Here is a 16,933-nt window from a genome sequence, read left to right as displayed (position 1 = left end):
TCAGTGGGAATCTAATCAGTGTGTAAATATCTGATGTGAGGGAGCAAAGAAGAGGGAGACACGTTCTCCTCAGTAGTAGCTGGTGACAGGACAAGAGGCAAGGGGTAAGAAATTTTAAAAAAAGAAAAAAAACCCCAAAACTCAGAAAATTCTATCTCAACATAAGGAAACACTTTCTTGTTGTGAATTTGTCAAATACTGATGAAAGCTGCCCAGAGAAGTTGTGGAGTCTCTGTCTGTGGAGATATTCAAAAGCTGAGTAGACACAGTCCTGGACAATTGATCCTGCTTGAGGACAGGGATTGCACTTAGAGATCTCAAGACTTTTCTCCAACCTAGACAATTCTGTGGTTTTTAGGTGACTAGCTCTAGCTTATTCTCAGCATAGCTACCAACAACTTCATTTTTATGGATTAATACAAAATTTTTAAAGTCTTATATATGTACTTAAACAGATTATTTCCCCATCATGGTGGTTTCCCTGGTTCTAGTGGTGAATTGGGTTCAAGCATTTAAAAATGTTTCTGCAATATCACAGCCATATCCTTGACTTTAAATTCCTTGGGATGTTGCAGGTGTCCTGAAGTAAATATTTTTGAAAGAACTTCCTTATTTCCAATAGTTGTGTTTATAATACCAAATACTTCACTTAAGAGGAAGTTATTTTTGCATTATCTTAGTAATAAATTAAATACCTCTTAAAACTAAGAATATGTTGTCATATCTAGTATTTCAACATTGATTTCACTAAAATTACATGTTTGGAGTGACTCTGTGGAATTGCAATATTTGCCTTATGTTAATAATAGCTTACTCTCTGAGATTACAGGTTTTTCTAATCAAGCATGAACAAAGTTAGTTTGACAGAGTGGAAAATCTTCATAAATAAATGGATGGAGAGCTGTTAGATTTTCTTAACATAATTATTTAGAGTGGCATCAAAATTAATTTAAATTCAGATTGCATTTATCTGATTTATAGAACATTAATATTTTCTTTGACATAATTTCTTTTCTAGTTCAGTGAACAAATGTTGTACTTAACCAATTATAAAACAAACCATACAGAACAACGATAATGTCTGCATTGCAGGTCAGCCTCCTGGCACAGTGCAAAACATTTTCTTCACAGCTAAAGCTCTGGAGTTTTGGAATCTCTTTTCATCTTCTCAGTCCCTGACTTTGATGTAAGTTGTTTTTAAACAGGCAAAGCTCCAGTCTGATTTCATCTTTAAGTTAGAGTTCTGTATGTTCCTTCACTCTGACATTTAACAGTCCAAAAATGCTTAATGTAAAACAGTTTTTCTCCCAGAATGTCTCCACATTGAAGTACATATCCAGTAAATTAGGATACAGCTTAAAAATATTTGTTTTTCCCACTTTGGCATTGAAAAATGGAATGAAACAGTTTTAATTTAGAATGCTGAAAACAGATTTTTCAATTAGAAAAATTGGGTTTTTTTCCCTTGTCAATTTCCACTGTAGAAATTAAAACCTAACTTTTAATGGAATGGCAGAAATGGTATAACTTTTAAGAGACGCTTTTAGATTTTCAGACTCTCTTCCAAGTACTCTATTATTAATATTTCTTTTAATATCTTTTAGCCAAAGATGTAGAAATATGAGAGAATAAGAAATTAATAACAAAAATTAAGGTATAAACTATCTAAGTATAGTTGAAAACTATGTCTTTGAGTGGTTTTGAAATAAAATTGAACTTTTATGGATACACTTGAAAAATTGTGATGGATTTTGTCAAGCAATTTGTTGGCTAAAGAGGTCATGGCATTTGACTTCTTGGCATTACTATGCCTGTTTAGGGACTTATTTTTGTTTGTTAAACTCATTTCAGTTTTATGTAGCCTGGCTAGGCATTCCCTTTAAGCATTTTAATAACTTCACAATGTAGAAACTAGAGATTTTGTAAATCATTCCTGAAATTATTTTGGAAGCCGAAGACCGAGTGCAGGAAGGCTCCTGCATCAGTGAGGAGCTCCCTACAGACTTCTCTCCCAAAGCAGGGAATTAGGCTCTGTGTGCTTTATTCTTCTGTGAGCTGTGTTTCTGTGAAAGGTTTTAGTGGGGTGTCATGAACAGACTTGCAGTTGATTTCTGTAAACATTTTAATTTTAATTTCTTGCCTTCTGGCCTTATTTCCTGTGCTTTTTGTTCAGGTTTAACATCTGCTACAGAGGTTAATCTGTAATATATTGGTTACCATAATACATCCTCAAGGCCAAAGTTAATAGGATTGAAGAAGGGATTGTACATTCAAATCCTAACACTGTATTACTGAAGTTAACAAGGTTTCAATGTCTGCAACAGAGATTTTCCATCTAGGGGAAGAGACTATCCCAACTCTTGCTGTAGGCTGAGACAGTGTAGGCACTGGAACTGGCACCTGGCTGCTTGGTGATAACTTTGGGCATCCGGAGGAAGAGGTTTTAACTGCCCAGAGCTCAATTCCTGGGCTGCATTTAGGTACTCAGGGTGCTGACAGGCATCTGTGGGTCAGGCATTGTCAGACAGGGGTCTTTAACTCCCCACTCACCTCCTGTTTTGGTTATATCTGTGCCTTTTTAAGTCTGGTTTTGACGATTAACCAAGAGAAACATAGTGTAGCTTGGCAAAAAATTACATGAACCTCATTAATTTTGCATAACAACTACAGTAGTTAAGTCTTTAAAGCCCAGATTTCTACTTTCCCTAGAACTATTTCTTGTTTTGAAATGTGATGATGTGTTTCAAGAACCACTAATTAGCACTTTCCCTTGAAAATTCACATGGGTTTATTCTAAGAACTTTTACCTTCAGACTAAAGTGTAGAGTCTTTAAATTATTAACTCCATAAATCTGTCAGTGTTCCTACATAACTGCTTGATTTTATCCTTAAATAATCCTCAGTTTATTTTTAAACACAAGGATTAGAGATCTTACTCCTCTAAAGTTAGAGAGATGTGAGTAGATGGATATGGCATGATACAGCAAGGGGTTACGATACAGATTTTGAATTCTTGCACTGTGTGCTGGACCTGCAGCAGTGCCCAGGGACAGCAGTCAGAACCAGAGCACAAATCCTGTGGGAGGATGGCCAGAGCCTCCTTTCTGAACAGTTTTCCATCTCATGTCAGGCCAAGCTCATCAAGTCATTTCAATTCACAGAAGGGGCGAAGGAAAAGAGAAATAGAGAGTGCAGCTGACCACATACTTCAGCTAGGCACTCAGCTGGGTTTCCTGAAGCATATAATCTCTCATTTTCTTTATTTTTAGTATTTTATCTTTTTTTGCCTCTAACCAAGCAGTTGTTATTTGAATGATTTGTCATTTGAATGATCTAGCTGAAGTCTGTCCTTTGGGAAAGGGGAAAGCAGCCTGCTGTACAAGTTAGTTGGGGGCAGGAGTCAAGGGAACACCACACAATAGCAGTAACATTTGGAAAACTTCTTATCACTTTGATTGGCAGCAAAAATACATGCAGCACAAAGGAAATAGCCAGCAACTGTTTTGGTCTTCTTCAGGTATTCTAAGTAGCATTAGACAACTTGTTGACACCACGTATCATTTTAAAGTGAATGTAGGTGGTATTGCATTTTTTATGTAGTTAAAGGAACAATCTGATGCCTAGGACATTTATTTATATTTTGATTGGTTTTATAACCTCAGTATTTGCTCAGTGATCTAAGCTAAATGAAGGTAACAGGCCGCCTGTGTGGGCTGCCAGCCCTCTGCACAGCAGAGTGGCAATAAATACAGCTCTCATGGGGCTACCAAGACCCACAGCTGAGCAGGAGATGGGAGCTGTGGCCCTCTGCTAAGCACATTCTATAAACCAGAGAGGGCATTGAGATGTTTTTCATTTCTTTCTTGCCAGAAGGACGACTCAAAATCAAAACTTAAATATTTAGTCATGGTCTGGCTCATGGTCTGCCCAAGGCAGCATCATAATGGGCTCATCAAAAACATTATTCTAATTGTTTTAATTACCCTAAACAAAAATATAAACCAGTATTTTCTACTTACACTCTTACTATACTATATACTAAAAAATATATTTTTATAGTGTAAGTAATATACTTACACTATAGTGTAAGTATATTACTTACACTATAAAAATATATTTTTTTTTCCCCTGCTGATGCTGAGAAGTCATAGAGAAGCAGGAGTGCTCACAAGTAGGTGGAGTTTTGGGTATTCCTAACATTGAAGTCTCTGTATCTGAAAAGCATTGCTGAAAGGTAGTGGCCTTTCATACATTTCTGTATTAAATTTAAAATACCAGACAGGTATTTAGTGCTTGGAGGCAAAAAAAAAGACTTTTATTACTCTATAAAAAGCCTATGCCTCATACTGATCTGTGTGGTTGTTTTACATGCAACATTGCATAACAGCTAATAATATAATGATGGGATAAAAAGTGGGGCAAATGTTTCCTCTGTGTTTCAGTGGGTATGTGTTTTAGTAATTAATAAATGATGGTGAAAAATAACTATCCCCATTTTTTTTTATAACTGGGTTTGGGTTTTTTTTCAGAAAATTCATCAAGTTTTGTCTTTGTTATGTCATAAATCATATTTTAGTTCATCTTGTAAACAGAGATAGAATAGCCTTCCCAACATATTCCATGTTTTCCTGTGTAATTAACACCTCGTTCACAGTTGTGTCTGCCCGTCAAAGCTCTGTCTTCTTCATCCTGACACTTCCTTGATACTTTGTTTAGACTGCTGTGACTTTAAGTGTCATCCTCAGGATACTTTAGATAAGTTCAAACAGGAAAAGGAAGGTGCTTCAAGAAGTCAACACCGTAGATCATTATAACTCCGAGGGGCTATTTTAAAAGTATGGAGTAATTTATCTTTGTTTATTACATTATTACCTCAGTCTGTTTTTCCTACTCTCTAAGAGAAGTTTACTGGGTTTTTTTTTTTTGTTTTTTTTTTTTTTTTTTTTGTTTTGTTTTGTTTTGTTTTTTTGTTTTGTTTTGTTTTGTTTTGTTTTGTTTTGTTTTTAAGTTAGGAAATATCAGTTTCCACCTGTATTTCCGGAGTAGAGATCAGTCCAAAAGTGTAGATGTATCTCTCTGCAGCCCCCTGTGTCTGTGCCTCTGTGCCCTGGTGCTGTGCCCTGGCAGGCCAGGCAAGCTCCTCAGTGCTTTGGTCAACAGCATCAAAAACCAAAGTCAAAACCTGCTCCACCTTAGCCCAGCTGAGATGCCAGCCCAAGCTGGTCCTGGGGCTGCAGGGACAGTGTTACCAGCACAGCAGAGGACTTGCTGGGGGTGGGTACTAAGGGCCAGTAGAGCCTTGAGCCCAGTCTAGGCACCTAGGACTGTATTTTGGTTCTAAAACTTTACCCTTAGCTGCCCCACTTAGAGCTCTGCATGCGCAATACTGGTGGGATTAAACAGCTCAGCACATAACACATGTCTCAGCTAGTTAAGACCCAGGAATTTGGCACTCCAAATATGCTGAGGTGGTTTTGTTTCACGCTGACTGGCTGAGGACATTCGTAAAACCGTGGTGGCAGTGTACATGTGGTGTGGCACAACCCAATGGCTGAAACATATCCACACAATCTTAGCTCTGCTTCTTCTTCAGCTTGAAGGGCTTCAGATACCTACTATCTTCAGGAGAGTCCCTGGCTTCTAGGAAAGAGGTTGCCCTGGAGAGCTACAGGGTGTGAGTGAGAGGGATTTTCCACCCTTACTGTCATCCCCTCAGCATAGATCAAGATTAATGAAATGCACAGCATGAGAATGCTTTCCTACTGATCAGTGCTCTCACCTGGAAATAGCAAAACTGAATTTCTTTCTGTTCCTGAGGATACTTCTGCAGTCTATGTGACACTGTTATTTAAGGAACTACAGAAGCAGGCTTAGAAGTAAGGAGCATAGCTTACAGAAATATCCCTATGTGTTAATTGTGAACCATCAGCCAGAAATCTATTTTTTTTACTTTTTAAGCCAAATTTTCATCAGGACAACCCCCTAATGCTTAATTTACATTTGCTGTATTCAAGGGAAAAGTTTATTCTTAATGGATATAGCACTTCTTTTCCTTGCCATTTGCACCTAGATATTAGTTGTTCTCAGCTGTTGTTTCTAAAAAATATGCATCAGATTTCAGCTTGGCAATAAAGATGTTAATTCCTGTAAATTACTTCCATTTTTATGTTGATTTTCCTATGAAAAAGCATATGTGAAAACAGTTGTTCAAGCAAACTCTGCACTAAAAAATTGTAATAGTTACATATGCATGTGTTTTTTTAGAAACTGAGTGCAAAGTCTCCCTTAAGTAGACTTTTATGAACTTTACGTTTTAATGCAAATGATTTTGCATGTGCATTATATATACACAGATGGTAGTAATTGCACAAAGAAGGTGAGTTGTTTTTGCAAATAAATCTCTGGCTTTTGTGCTCTTTATCACGTCCCAGAGAAGAAGGTGTGTGTGTTTGTTAATTGGGTTATATTGCACATATGTACTGACTGTGCTGCAGCACACTTTTACATCCCAAGCTCCAGTGTATTCATACAAATGTAATTTCTTTACACCTCATCAAGGTACTTTGTTAATACCCCTCTCAATGTGCACTCATATTTGAGACAAATCTTTAAAATGTGACATTGTTACTGGGACGGAGATACAAATATAGTTTGTTATAACTATTAAAAGCAATCCTAGAACTACTCATATTAGATAGTGTTGCAGTGACTGACACAGAGTATTCATTTTGGATGGATTTTGTTGGGTTTTATTTTGCTAATACGTAAGGCAACAAATTTTTTCTTAAAATTCTTATTCCAAATCAGTCTCTAACCACAGCATTTATAAATATCTGTTGTAATTTTTTTGTTTCCAGGGGAGACGAGGCAAACCAGGCCTTCCTGGAAAACCAGGGCCACCAGGACCTCCTGTGAGTATCTAATGAGGGGAGTGGGAAATTTTCACTCTGTCCTTGGACTTTGTTAACTCTTTTATAGCAGGTTAGTGGGTCATAGTTATAGTTAAAAATAATTGCTCTGTGTGTACTCTGCTGTATCAAACAACTCTTACTGGTAGATTTTTGTTGCAGCATAAATAAAAGGACTGGGTCCACAAGTAGGAGGGACTATGCAGGAGGGAAAGAACAAGATGGGAACTTAAGCAGAGGAAGCAGAAATTGGCATTTCAAAGAAAGACTGGTCATGTATGCTAGCTGTGAATACTGTGCTTTCATTCCCTTTGCAAAATGTGTGATGCTCAGTAGAAGAAGGGATAATTTCTGTCTCAGAGGGGTAATTTGAAAGATGAAGGACTGTGTGAAGCATGTGCCAACTGTCTGAATGATGGGGAGGATTATACCCAGCACTGGAATGAGCACTCAGCTGTAGTTCAAATGAGTTGACTGAAGAATTAAAAAGATTAAGAAATACATGACTTTATGAAAGGATTTGTAATATGAAGAACTAAAGGGTTTAGCTCAGATCTAAGAGGTTTGGGATTTTCTTTTTCTTCTTTATTTTTTTTTTTAAAGATAAAGGATTTAAAATTCAATCAGGCATGAATGTATATAAGTCTTCAATGAAATCAGCCCTTTTTTTGATAGAGGAAGACTTGGTCATATTTGTAAAATTCTCTGAACATTGTATTGTAAAAATGCTGCCATGCACAAATGCAAAACAGCTATTTGTGGATTAAGTAAACTTCTGCTGCTCGACATTCTTAATATAGAACAAAAAACTAATAATTCCTTCTTTTGCTTACCTGGATAAAGGCTAGTGGTTTATGCATCTGAACATTTGATTCAAATGATTCAACCTGGTCTTATATGTAGAGAAGAGAATAATGCACTGCTGCATGGATACAATGACTAAAATGAAACAGATGTCATCTACCCTCATCCAAAACAAAACCTGCATACATTTCATAAATATTTTTTTCTTGCAAAATGTGTTCAGAAAGAGGTGTTTATGATGGAATTCATTTATCCTGCATAAAACCAGTTAAAAATCCCTTCCTTTCACTCTTTTCCCCTGCATACAGTCATATTGAAGTCTTGCTTGTTTGAGTGCTTTGCACAGTCCTAATGCTGAAATGGTATTGCAGATTGCAGGAGGCCAAACAGAGGAAAGGACTGATGCAGAATCTTTCTTAATACAAGTGCCAAATATAACCTTTAAAGGATAAAAAAGCAAACCATAGCAGAGGTCAACATTAGACCTAATCTACTTAGCTTTTTGTGAGCTAGTGAAAAGCTGTTTCTGCGTTACGGATTTCTGCCATCCTAGATTTGCTGGCAGGTCAGGCTTGTGAAGATGTATGATCCTTGACAGCTATACCAGAAATCTTGAGAGGAAGCTAAATTGCACTTCTGTTACTGAGATGTAGCTCAGATTTTCTTACAGCAAGTGGAAAGCTCAATTTTGTCAGCATGGCAACATCACTACAAGAAACTCTGTGTTGGGCACTGAAGCCTAGTACTACATACAGAGAAGGATTCCTTAAACAGCCATGGTCTAAATATTGGTTTAAAGTATTTGTTTCTGGTATAAATCTCTTGATGCACTCCTCTCTTTGAATACAGCTATACCACCATCTTGTGTTCCTCTTCCAAGGCTGAGAAGATAACACATAGAAAAGGCATATTCTAAAAGCAGTAATGCCTGCTAACATGCATTGGCAGGATCCCCATACTTCAAGTGCCACAGCTTGTATGCACCAAAAAAACAGGATCCATCATTCCCCCTCTCTCTCTCAAGGCTCAAACTACATTCAGGTTTGCTGTGCTTCCAGTTACCATTCTCTCCTAATAGTAAGCAGCTCCTTCATGCACGTGGATGCTTTGTCAGCCCTTACTTTGGCTTTTCCAAAGTGCAACAGAGCTGTCACACCTGCAGGGTGGTTGATGTCCTAACTTTGCCCTACACAGGGTACAAAATGGTTAACAGATTGACTGAATATGTAAAAATTAGGCTCTTCAGTATAAAAAAAATTGGTTTGGCTGATGTTTCAAAAAACTAGGAAATTTCTTTTTGGGAAAAAGGAGATTCAGTCCTTAATTGTTAGGGTAGCTACAGCATACAGTGTGTGTTTGAAATTAATAAATTTACCTAATTTATTTATCAGTTTATGCCATGATGTTGAGCATTTCATTTAGATATTAGTACAGTCAAGTGCTCAGTACTAACAAAAAAAAAAAAAAAGAGAACAAAAAAACTGTAATAAGAAAATAAATACTTAAGGCATTTATTATAAAGGACAGTCCTAATAACAATATGCACATATAGGGACTTGTAGGGAAAAGACTAGGGTAAAATTAAAGAAAACTGGAAAAAAAAAAATTTAAAAAATTGCAGTCAGCATACATGCTGTGCTTTCATGTGACAGGAGTCTAAAAGCACCTGCTAACAGTCAAAAATCTACTTGTAGCATGGCAGCATTTTAGACTTTTCTAACCTCCTCTCTGTATCTCATCTTTTTTCTTTTTTTCCCCCTAACCTAATTTCTGGGGATTTTTTTGCAGTAAAATTAATGCTTGGTGTGAGTTTCTAGTCCCTTAACATCATCTGCATAGCTTTGGTTAAAAACCTTTATCACTGTCAGAAACAGAGATTGATTGGCATCTGTTAATGAAACTATTCAGTTGAAGTGGGACTTCCTATAAAAATTCTTCCAGATATCCTTTCTTTTGTGTCATTTTTTCCCTTATTCTTTCTTTTATGCTATTTTTTCTTCCTTTGGAACAAGTCCTGTGCTCACAAAAGGCAAGGAGTCAATGATGATTTTTATTGATCAGCTATAAACAATATTTTTGGAAACTTACAGAATATATTCCTCCTTTGTGTTTGTTAAAAGTTTATTACATATTATAGGATTTTAAAGTGTTCTTTGATTCCCTTCTGGTTCAGAATTGGTAGCGTGATCCTTGCTGTCTGCTGGTGTTTTTGAGTACTGTTCTGTTATTTCAGTGCAAGAGAGCGGAGATGCAAGCTCGCACCCGTCTCAACCCAGCGGGTAGCAATTAGTGCTGAATACAAGAATCCAAGTAGAGCAGCAGCTCCCTCTAGTGCTTTTTGACCTTTTCTCCACTTAAAAAGCTCCTGTGTAGCAGTGAATATCTTCTGTTAAACACACTATTCACTTTGCTCTCACAAGCATTCTGAAAATTGTGATTGTAAAATCAATATCTCTGTACGCTTCAAATGTATTTTGTGTATTTGCCTACTTTCATTTCCTTCTAAAGTCTTCTGAAAGAGAAACTGTCACATGCTGTTACCCTGCTCAGCATGGCTCTTCACTGAAATTGAAATGCTGATTTTATGAAACAAAAAGAATTACCATGATAATAGGATGCTTTAAGGTTGTAAGAACATCTTTTTGATCAGACTGCAGAACTGAGCTGGTTGCTCTCTTCTGCCATAGCTGCTAACTAAAATTCCATAGGATTTAGCAACACAGGATGGGGTCCCTGATGTCTGCCACTGTTGAGGTTGGGGCTTTATTGATTATTTATTGTTACCTTCAAATGAATCAGCAGGTATAGCTATTTACATAGATGGGCTAGAGAACAGAAAAAAGGAGTTTTACTCATTTCTCCATTGAGGGTTAACTTTATCTTTCCTGTCCTAATTTTCTCTGTCTCTACTAGAACTGTTATGACTGGAGAAATTACATTTCTTAATAGCTCCCATTTTAGTGAGTTAGCTTGTTTTTAAAATCAAGAGTGCTAAGCTAAAGTTGTGCTACAGACTTGCACCAGTATAACAAAAAAATTCTTTGAGATGAGTCTGACTTCTGCCCAGTTATTCTTGAGCAGAAGTGAAATGTTAACAGCGCTAGTTTGTAAAGGTTAGAAGCATGAGGACTGCCTGTTCTGGCCAAACACAATCTTGTCCAACCTACCTGTCTCAGAGGTGGGAAAGAAACATAGGGTGTGTAAAATCACAGGCTTTTAAACTGCAATCACAATTATTCATTCTCTTAAACTGATACGTCCAAAGCTATTGTTTTCAACCAGTAGATGTAATTCATGCATTTCCCAGTTGCTATGGCTTTTGAAGCTTATCATTCAGTTTATCATTTACCTTTGGCAAGAGGCTGAACTTTATATTTTTTATCTTCTTAAATAATTTTGCTTGGAAGATGAGTTTTGTGTTACTTGTATTACTCCCTAAAGTTTTAAATTAAAACAGGGTTTTTGTCTGCATTGCATGTGATGCAGTAGAGGAGTTCACCTGAACTTCTTCATTTAATTACAAGCACTTCTGGTGTGATTCAATACATATGTCAGTGCCCCCAAACTAGTTATCTTAAGTAGCCAGCAGTTCACCTTGGAAATTTCATTTCCTCTGCCTCAGGAAATATTGCCATTCCTCTACCAATATTTTGGAAGCGAGTGAATGTTATCACTTAATTCCAATAAGGAAAAAATCAAAGCAGTGATAAGTGAAAATTGTAAGTAGCATTTCTGGTTTTCCTGGACTTTCAGCTGCTTCTTAGAAGAATATTGGAAACACTTACATTATAGTGTGGGAATGGCTGGCAAAGGTTGGCCATATTGCTTGTTTCTAGGCATCAAGTTTTTTTTATCCATATCAAAATGTAATTTATTTCTTGTGTCCTCTTGTGGCAGACATCATGTTTTTATCATTCTTTCCATTTGCTCTTTGGAATAGTTATGCAATATTGTACATCTGGCCGGATGAGTTTCATGATGTTTTGCATTAAAATAAACACAAAAACAGTGTCTTATCTAAATGGGCAGGCACCAAAGTGAAATACAGAGATTTCTGCACTGCAGACTTACTCAGTCTGCACTGAGTCACTTGCAGACTGTGTTCTCTGAAATGGCCTTTTCTTGAGATGCAACCAATGCAATTTACTTGTTACCCATTTTATGCATGGACTGTGAGATTGGGTAGATTTTTTTCAACAGTCTCATCTTTACAGGAAAGCAGGTGAACTATAAAAGTTAAGGGAGGAAAATACATTGTAAACCCCAGTAATTTCACAGTTTGGAGCTATTTCCCTTTAAGCACCTGTTTTTCTATTCCTGCCTTGTCTGTAGAAATAACGTCTGAAACCTGTTTGCAATTTTGGAAAACAGTCAGGACACATTTTCAGTTCTTTTCTTATTCCTACAACTCTACTCTGTGTGCTTCACTTCTCTCAATTACTCAACCTGATATTAGAAAAAAAAGGAAACCCTGCTCAAGTGAGCTTCAAAGTGCCAGATGTGCAAAAGCTAGAAACTGCTAGTACAATAATTCTTCAACTGTTGTTAATTTTATTGCTTCTCCACATTCAAACCAATGCTGCTGAGGTTTTTTAGTCTGCAGAAACTTCAGAGTAGATTGTGCAACTATATTAGTGTAGTGAAACTGTGGAAAGAAAAGAGACTACGGTTTAGGAAAAAAAGTCTTGAATAAAAATATTTTCTGTTGTTGTACACTTGTTTTGCTAGTTTTTTTATTATTAAAAATTATGGAAATATAAAATATTATATTAATTAATATTATTAAATTCATTACAATTTTTGGAAAATGGAAATGCTAAACTGGGAACTCAAAGGCAGTGGCATAGTCAAGAACGCAACCCAAATGCCTGAAGTTCTCCTTTACTGTCTTAGTCATGAGACATTCTGGGGATTTTTAAGGATATGTTTGTTTTTCAAAACTGTGCCAATGTACTTTTCATCCTGTCAGAAATAATTTATTTAGGTACAAATAATATCTGAGAGTTTGGTGTTGATGGCAGATGCAGCAGTAAGTTCTTCCTGGGTGTGTGGCTGCAGCAGTTTCAGTGGTGGAAAAACAATAAAAGAAGCATATCAAATGCAAAGGGAGGATAAGTTCTTATTTTTGACTCCTTGCAAGATTTCAGAATTCTCCAGGAATCCTGGGTTCAAGGATTCAACACAGCAGGTTTACAGTGCTGACGTTGAGATGTCTAGGCAGTGTCATTATGCTTCAGTCCCAGTTCTGAGTTGACAGCTTTATTATGGATATCAAAGTAAAAATTCTGCCATTAACTTCAGAAATAAGAGTGGAGTGAGATCTTAGTAAAATATCACAACCATATTGATCTTATTTTTAACATAAATTTGAAGTGACAATTCACTTTGAAATTACAGGAATGCACTTTTGTCTCTTCCAGTGTAGGGAAGAAGGAGGGAGTGAAACACCTGAGATGTTTCATGTGGCCTCCAAGTTTTCCTAGTATCCACACTAAGACAAAAGCTGCAGAGGGTAAATTGTAATTATAAAAAGCCCCAGAGCAGGAGAGTTACTTTTGTGCCCTGTCTGTATTACATCTAGGTCAATCAGGCTAAATTACTTACTTGAAATATTGTAATCTTATTAATACAGTCAAATGTTTCTTACAGGCATCATGAGTGGTTGTTGTTATATTGCATATGTGAAAGCTTCAACTCGAAGAGAGTACCTACACTAATTTGTAAATTAAAATGAGTCTTAAGAACTGACTGAACTTTCTGTGGTCTGCCCCATCTACCAAACTTAAAAATCTCATTGAGGGCATGCTCTTTGGCTGAATTTGCCTAAAAATGGGTGGATTTATTGTCCAAAAATGTTTTTTCCCAAGCACATCTTTCAGTGTTTCTGTCCTAAATGTTCATTTGATCAGGAAGTTCCTTTTTCAGTGTTGAATTTCTTGATGAAGCGTGTGTTTAGGTAAAAATTTATAATGTTAATAAAACTAGGAAGTTAATATTCTGGAGAATTCTGGCTTTGCTCAATTTCACTTACTGTACTCCCAGGTTAAAAACTGTTTACTCACACTAGGAGCCACTTCTACATCAAAACTTGTGCTTTGAGTTAGTGGAAAGAGTTTTAAAATGCCACAGAAAAAGAATATTGTTCATACCAGAAAGGACTTGTAATAAAATTGATGTGGATTTCATTTCTGCCTTCTCTGACTGACCAGTTCACTTGAAAATAAGTTGCTGGTTTTCAAAACTCAGAGGTTTAAAAACTAGCTTCCTTCTTCCTCTGTGCCAGGAAAAGAAATAATCACGATACAGAAGATAATTTACTGTAGACTCAAAAAAATCAAAAACCTTTTACATCTCCACTGCTCTTTTAAAAAAGATATGCAAATATAAAGTTAGTTACATTTAAATGACCTTCTGATGCATATTTTTCCATATAGGGTCCATCTGGACTACAAGGAATCCTGGATTCATTGAACAAGCATTATAATGAGGTAAGGAGATTTGATTTGGTGTCTGTGTGGGTTTGTGACTAAGCAGTGTCTAAGGTAGAAATGACTTAATTTTTGATTCCTCATTCCAAACTACTTTCCAAACCACATTCCAAATTAATTCAAAAGCTGGTTTCTTTCCTGCTGCCTTCCTGCATCCCTTTACAAGCTCCAGTCCACACTCCAGTCACATTCCTGCCTTGTCATCTATCTTGCTGCTATGTGTCTTGCCTCCCATCCATCTTCTACTTACTTGGTTTTACCTGGTAAAACTCAGGAAGGAAATGTGTGGACCACCTGGCTGTTAGTGTGAAGCACCAGCTCCCCATTTCTAAACTTAATTGCTTTAAACTGAACTTGACATTTCTTTCTTGACCAACTCTGTGATGATTCTAAGAGTAAAATAGAAAGACAAGGAGGCATAATTTTGAAAAGATCTGCCAGCAGTCCATGAGAATTGTCCTTATGTTTGTATTACAGACTAATAAAAATACTGTGTCAATTATAAAACCACCTGGAGCTAAAAGAATGTAAAAGAAAAAAAAAAGTGAAAATTGCATAGGACTGTGTTCAACTTGACAGAGCTTTTACATTCTTACTGCAGGTATTTCAAGTCATTTAAGCTGTGGTAGGATCTACCATTGTATGAGAATAGAGAAGTTTGCTTAATTGATTTGGAAGTATGTAACCTCTCTGATCAGAAAACCATTTTGTTCAAAAATTCAAGATGCACTATTACAGTATTATTTCCCCAGTACGGTGGTTAATGTGTGTATCACAGCTTAAGCCATGCAGGTCAAGCCTGGAGGGAATTAATTTATTTTAATATTAGAATGCATTAACTATACATGAATAGAATGCACATGTATTCAGAGTATTTTTCTTATTTAGCATTCCCAGATGAGTGCTAAAATCTTTCCTTGACAGGGATTCTGGAGTTAAATTCATGTCAAACATACCTTTCCAGCTGCTTTTATCTCTGAAGTGATTTCTTTTATATTAATTATGATATTTAATCCATCTCAAATCAGTATACTACCTTAGAAGCGTGTATTAGGAGTTAAGCATAGAGCATTTTTTATGCCTAAAGACTTAGTTTCTGTATTTGGTCTCCTGCTTCATATATATGTTGAAGTTTTACATATTTGGACTTTCACGTTTGGTTTCCTTACCAGTTTCTTTTTCCTGCCAGAGAGCTTTCACTGATACCAGCACTGTTTTCTCTATTGACACCATATTTTTTGTAACTCATTCCCCCACCTCTGCCTTATCAATCTCTTTAATCCTGATGGTCCCTTTAATGTTAAATCTGCAAGAGGAAATACAAACAGTGATGATCTCCAGGAAACGACTCACATCTGTCTCCAAAAATTGTGTTTCTTATAATGATAATGCTCTAAATAATCTTAAGGTGGCTAATATTTCCTAATTAACAATCTTCTGGAAAAAATGTAGACCAGCTGGTATGTGTCTATAAATTAATTACCTTTTAAATCCTGGATAGCTTATCAACTTTCTCCTTACTTCAGCTGTCCAGTTTGAAGATTTTAATGACTCTGTCATAAGCAATTAACTGTTCAACAAGGAAATGCTGTTCAATTCCAGATGAAAGAACTGGCTTTCTGATTCAAGCAGAGGGTTCTAAATATGCAAACTTTTAGTTAAAGTTGACTCCTAGAGTCAACTTAAGTCTTCAACAACAAACCTATTAATTCCTGTACATTTTTAGGATGGGATTGAGATATTGCCATCAAGGACAAGACAAAGAGGTCTTCAAAGAAAAGAACAGCTTCTCTGCTTTGCCAGTGATTCAGTTAGGCAGATATATGCATCTGTAACTTGTCTTTTCTCCATGCTCTTACATACTATGACAGAAGCTGATTTTGTCCACAGCACCTTGGAGACATCAAGCAGTCTTTCACATTTCAGTACTGAATTTGCAGTGTGTCTCAGTTATCATTAGTGAAATGATATCTGAGTGATACTCTGAGGTTTTTGAGGTCCCCTACAGCACAGGGAATGATGGTGTCATCTTCCATCATTTTATCATGTTCTCAAGGATGTCACAGGTCTTCTTTCAGTTTGGTGTTTAAAGTGTTTTGGTATTTACTACATTTTAGTTTTTATAAGTATTTTCACTTTTTTTTTTTTTTTTCCTGAGAATATTATTATGGCTTCTTTGTGTTGGTATTCCTAGGAACCATGAGAAACTGATATCAAGAAAGGTGGTGGCTCTTAAGACCCACCATAATTAACAATGTTTTTTCTGTTTTTCTAATTTCTCTGTTTCTTATCAGATTATTTGCAAATTTTCTGATTGCTGTATGGTAATTTCTGATTGCTGTAATAAGTATTGGTAATTGCACAATGTATTTAAATAATTTATTGCAAGCAGGATTTTTCTGGGTCAGCACCAATCACTTTATCAGAGCGATTTTTAAGGAGGCTGGAGTGCAAGCCTTTAAAAGCATAATTTACTTGATCCATGTACACAGTGAAAGAGCACTATAAATACAATTGCTGATTGCAGCAGCAAACTGTGCTGAACAGCAAACCAAGATCAGCAGTCTTTCCTTAATGAAGGTGAGAGAAAGCTGCTGAGGATAAGTAGTAGCATTGATCCTTAATGGGGTGGGAGACAGGGCTGTAGCATTGCTTTCCCTCATTCTTCCTGTGTGCCTGTTTTTGCAGGTGGCTGTTTTTATATTCCTTCTTGTTATGTCTGTAGCATTTTCA

The 16,933-nt window shown here is 36.4% G+C and overlaps 1 protein-coding gene across 5 annotated transcripts in view; it reads left to right on the top strand.

Moving 5' to 3' along the window:
* COL19A1 (collagen type XIX alpha 1 chain) overlaps window positions 1-16,933 on the top strand; it is a 178,284-nt gene that overhangs the window by 107,128 nt on the left and 54,223 nt on the right. For all 5 annotated transcript variants that reach the window (XM_059842653.1, XM_059842654.1, XM_059842655.1 and 2 more), the window contains 2 exons: window positions 6,858-6,911; window positions 14,147-14,200. In XM_059842653.1, coding sequence (XP_059698636.1) covers window positions 6,858-6,911; window positions 14,147-14,200 — 108 coding nt within the window. The remainder of the gene's footprint in view (window positions 1-6,857; window positions 6,912-14,146; window positions 14,201-16,933) is intronic.

The sequence above is a fragment of the Haemorhous mexicanus genome, chromosome 3 (assembly GCF_027477595.1).
Source record: "Haemorhous mexicanus isolate bHaeMex1 chromosome 3, bHaeMex1.pri, whole genome shotgun sequence".
NCBI lineage: Eukaryota > Metazoa > Chordata > Aves > Passeriformes > Fringillidae > Haemorhous > Haemorhous mexicanus.
This window is presented reverse-complemented; position numbering and strand designations above follow the sequence as displayed.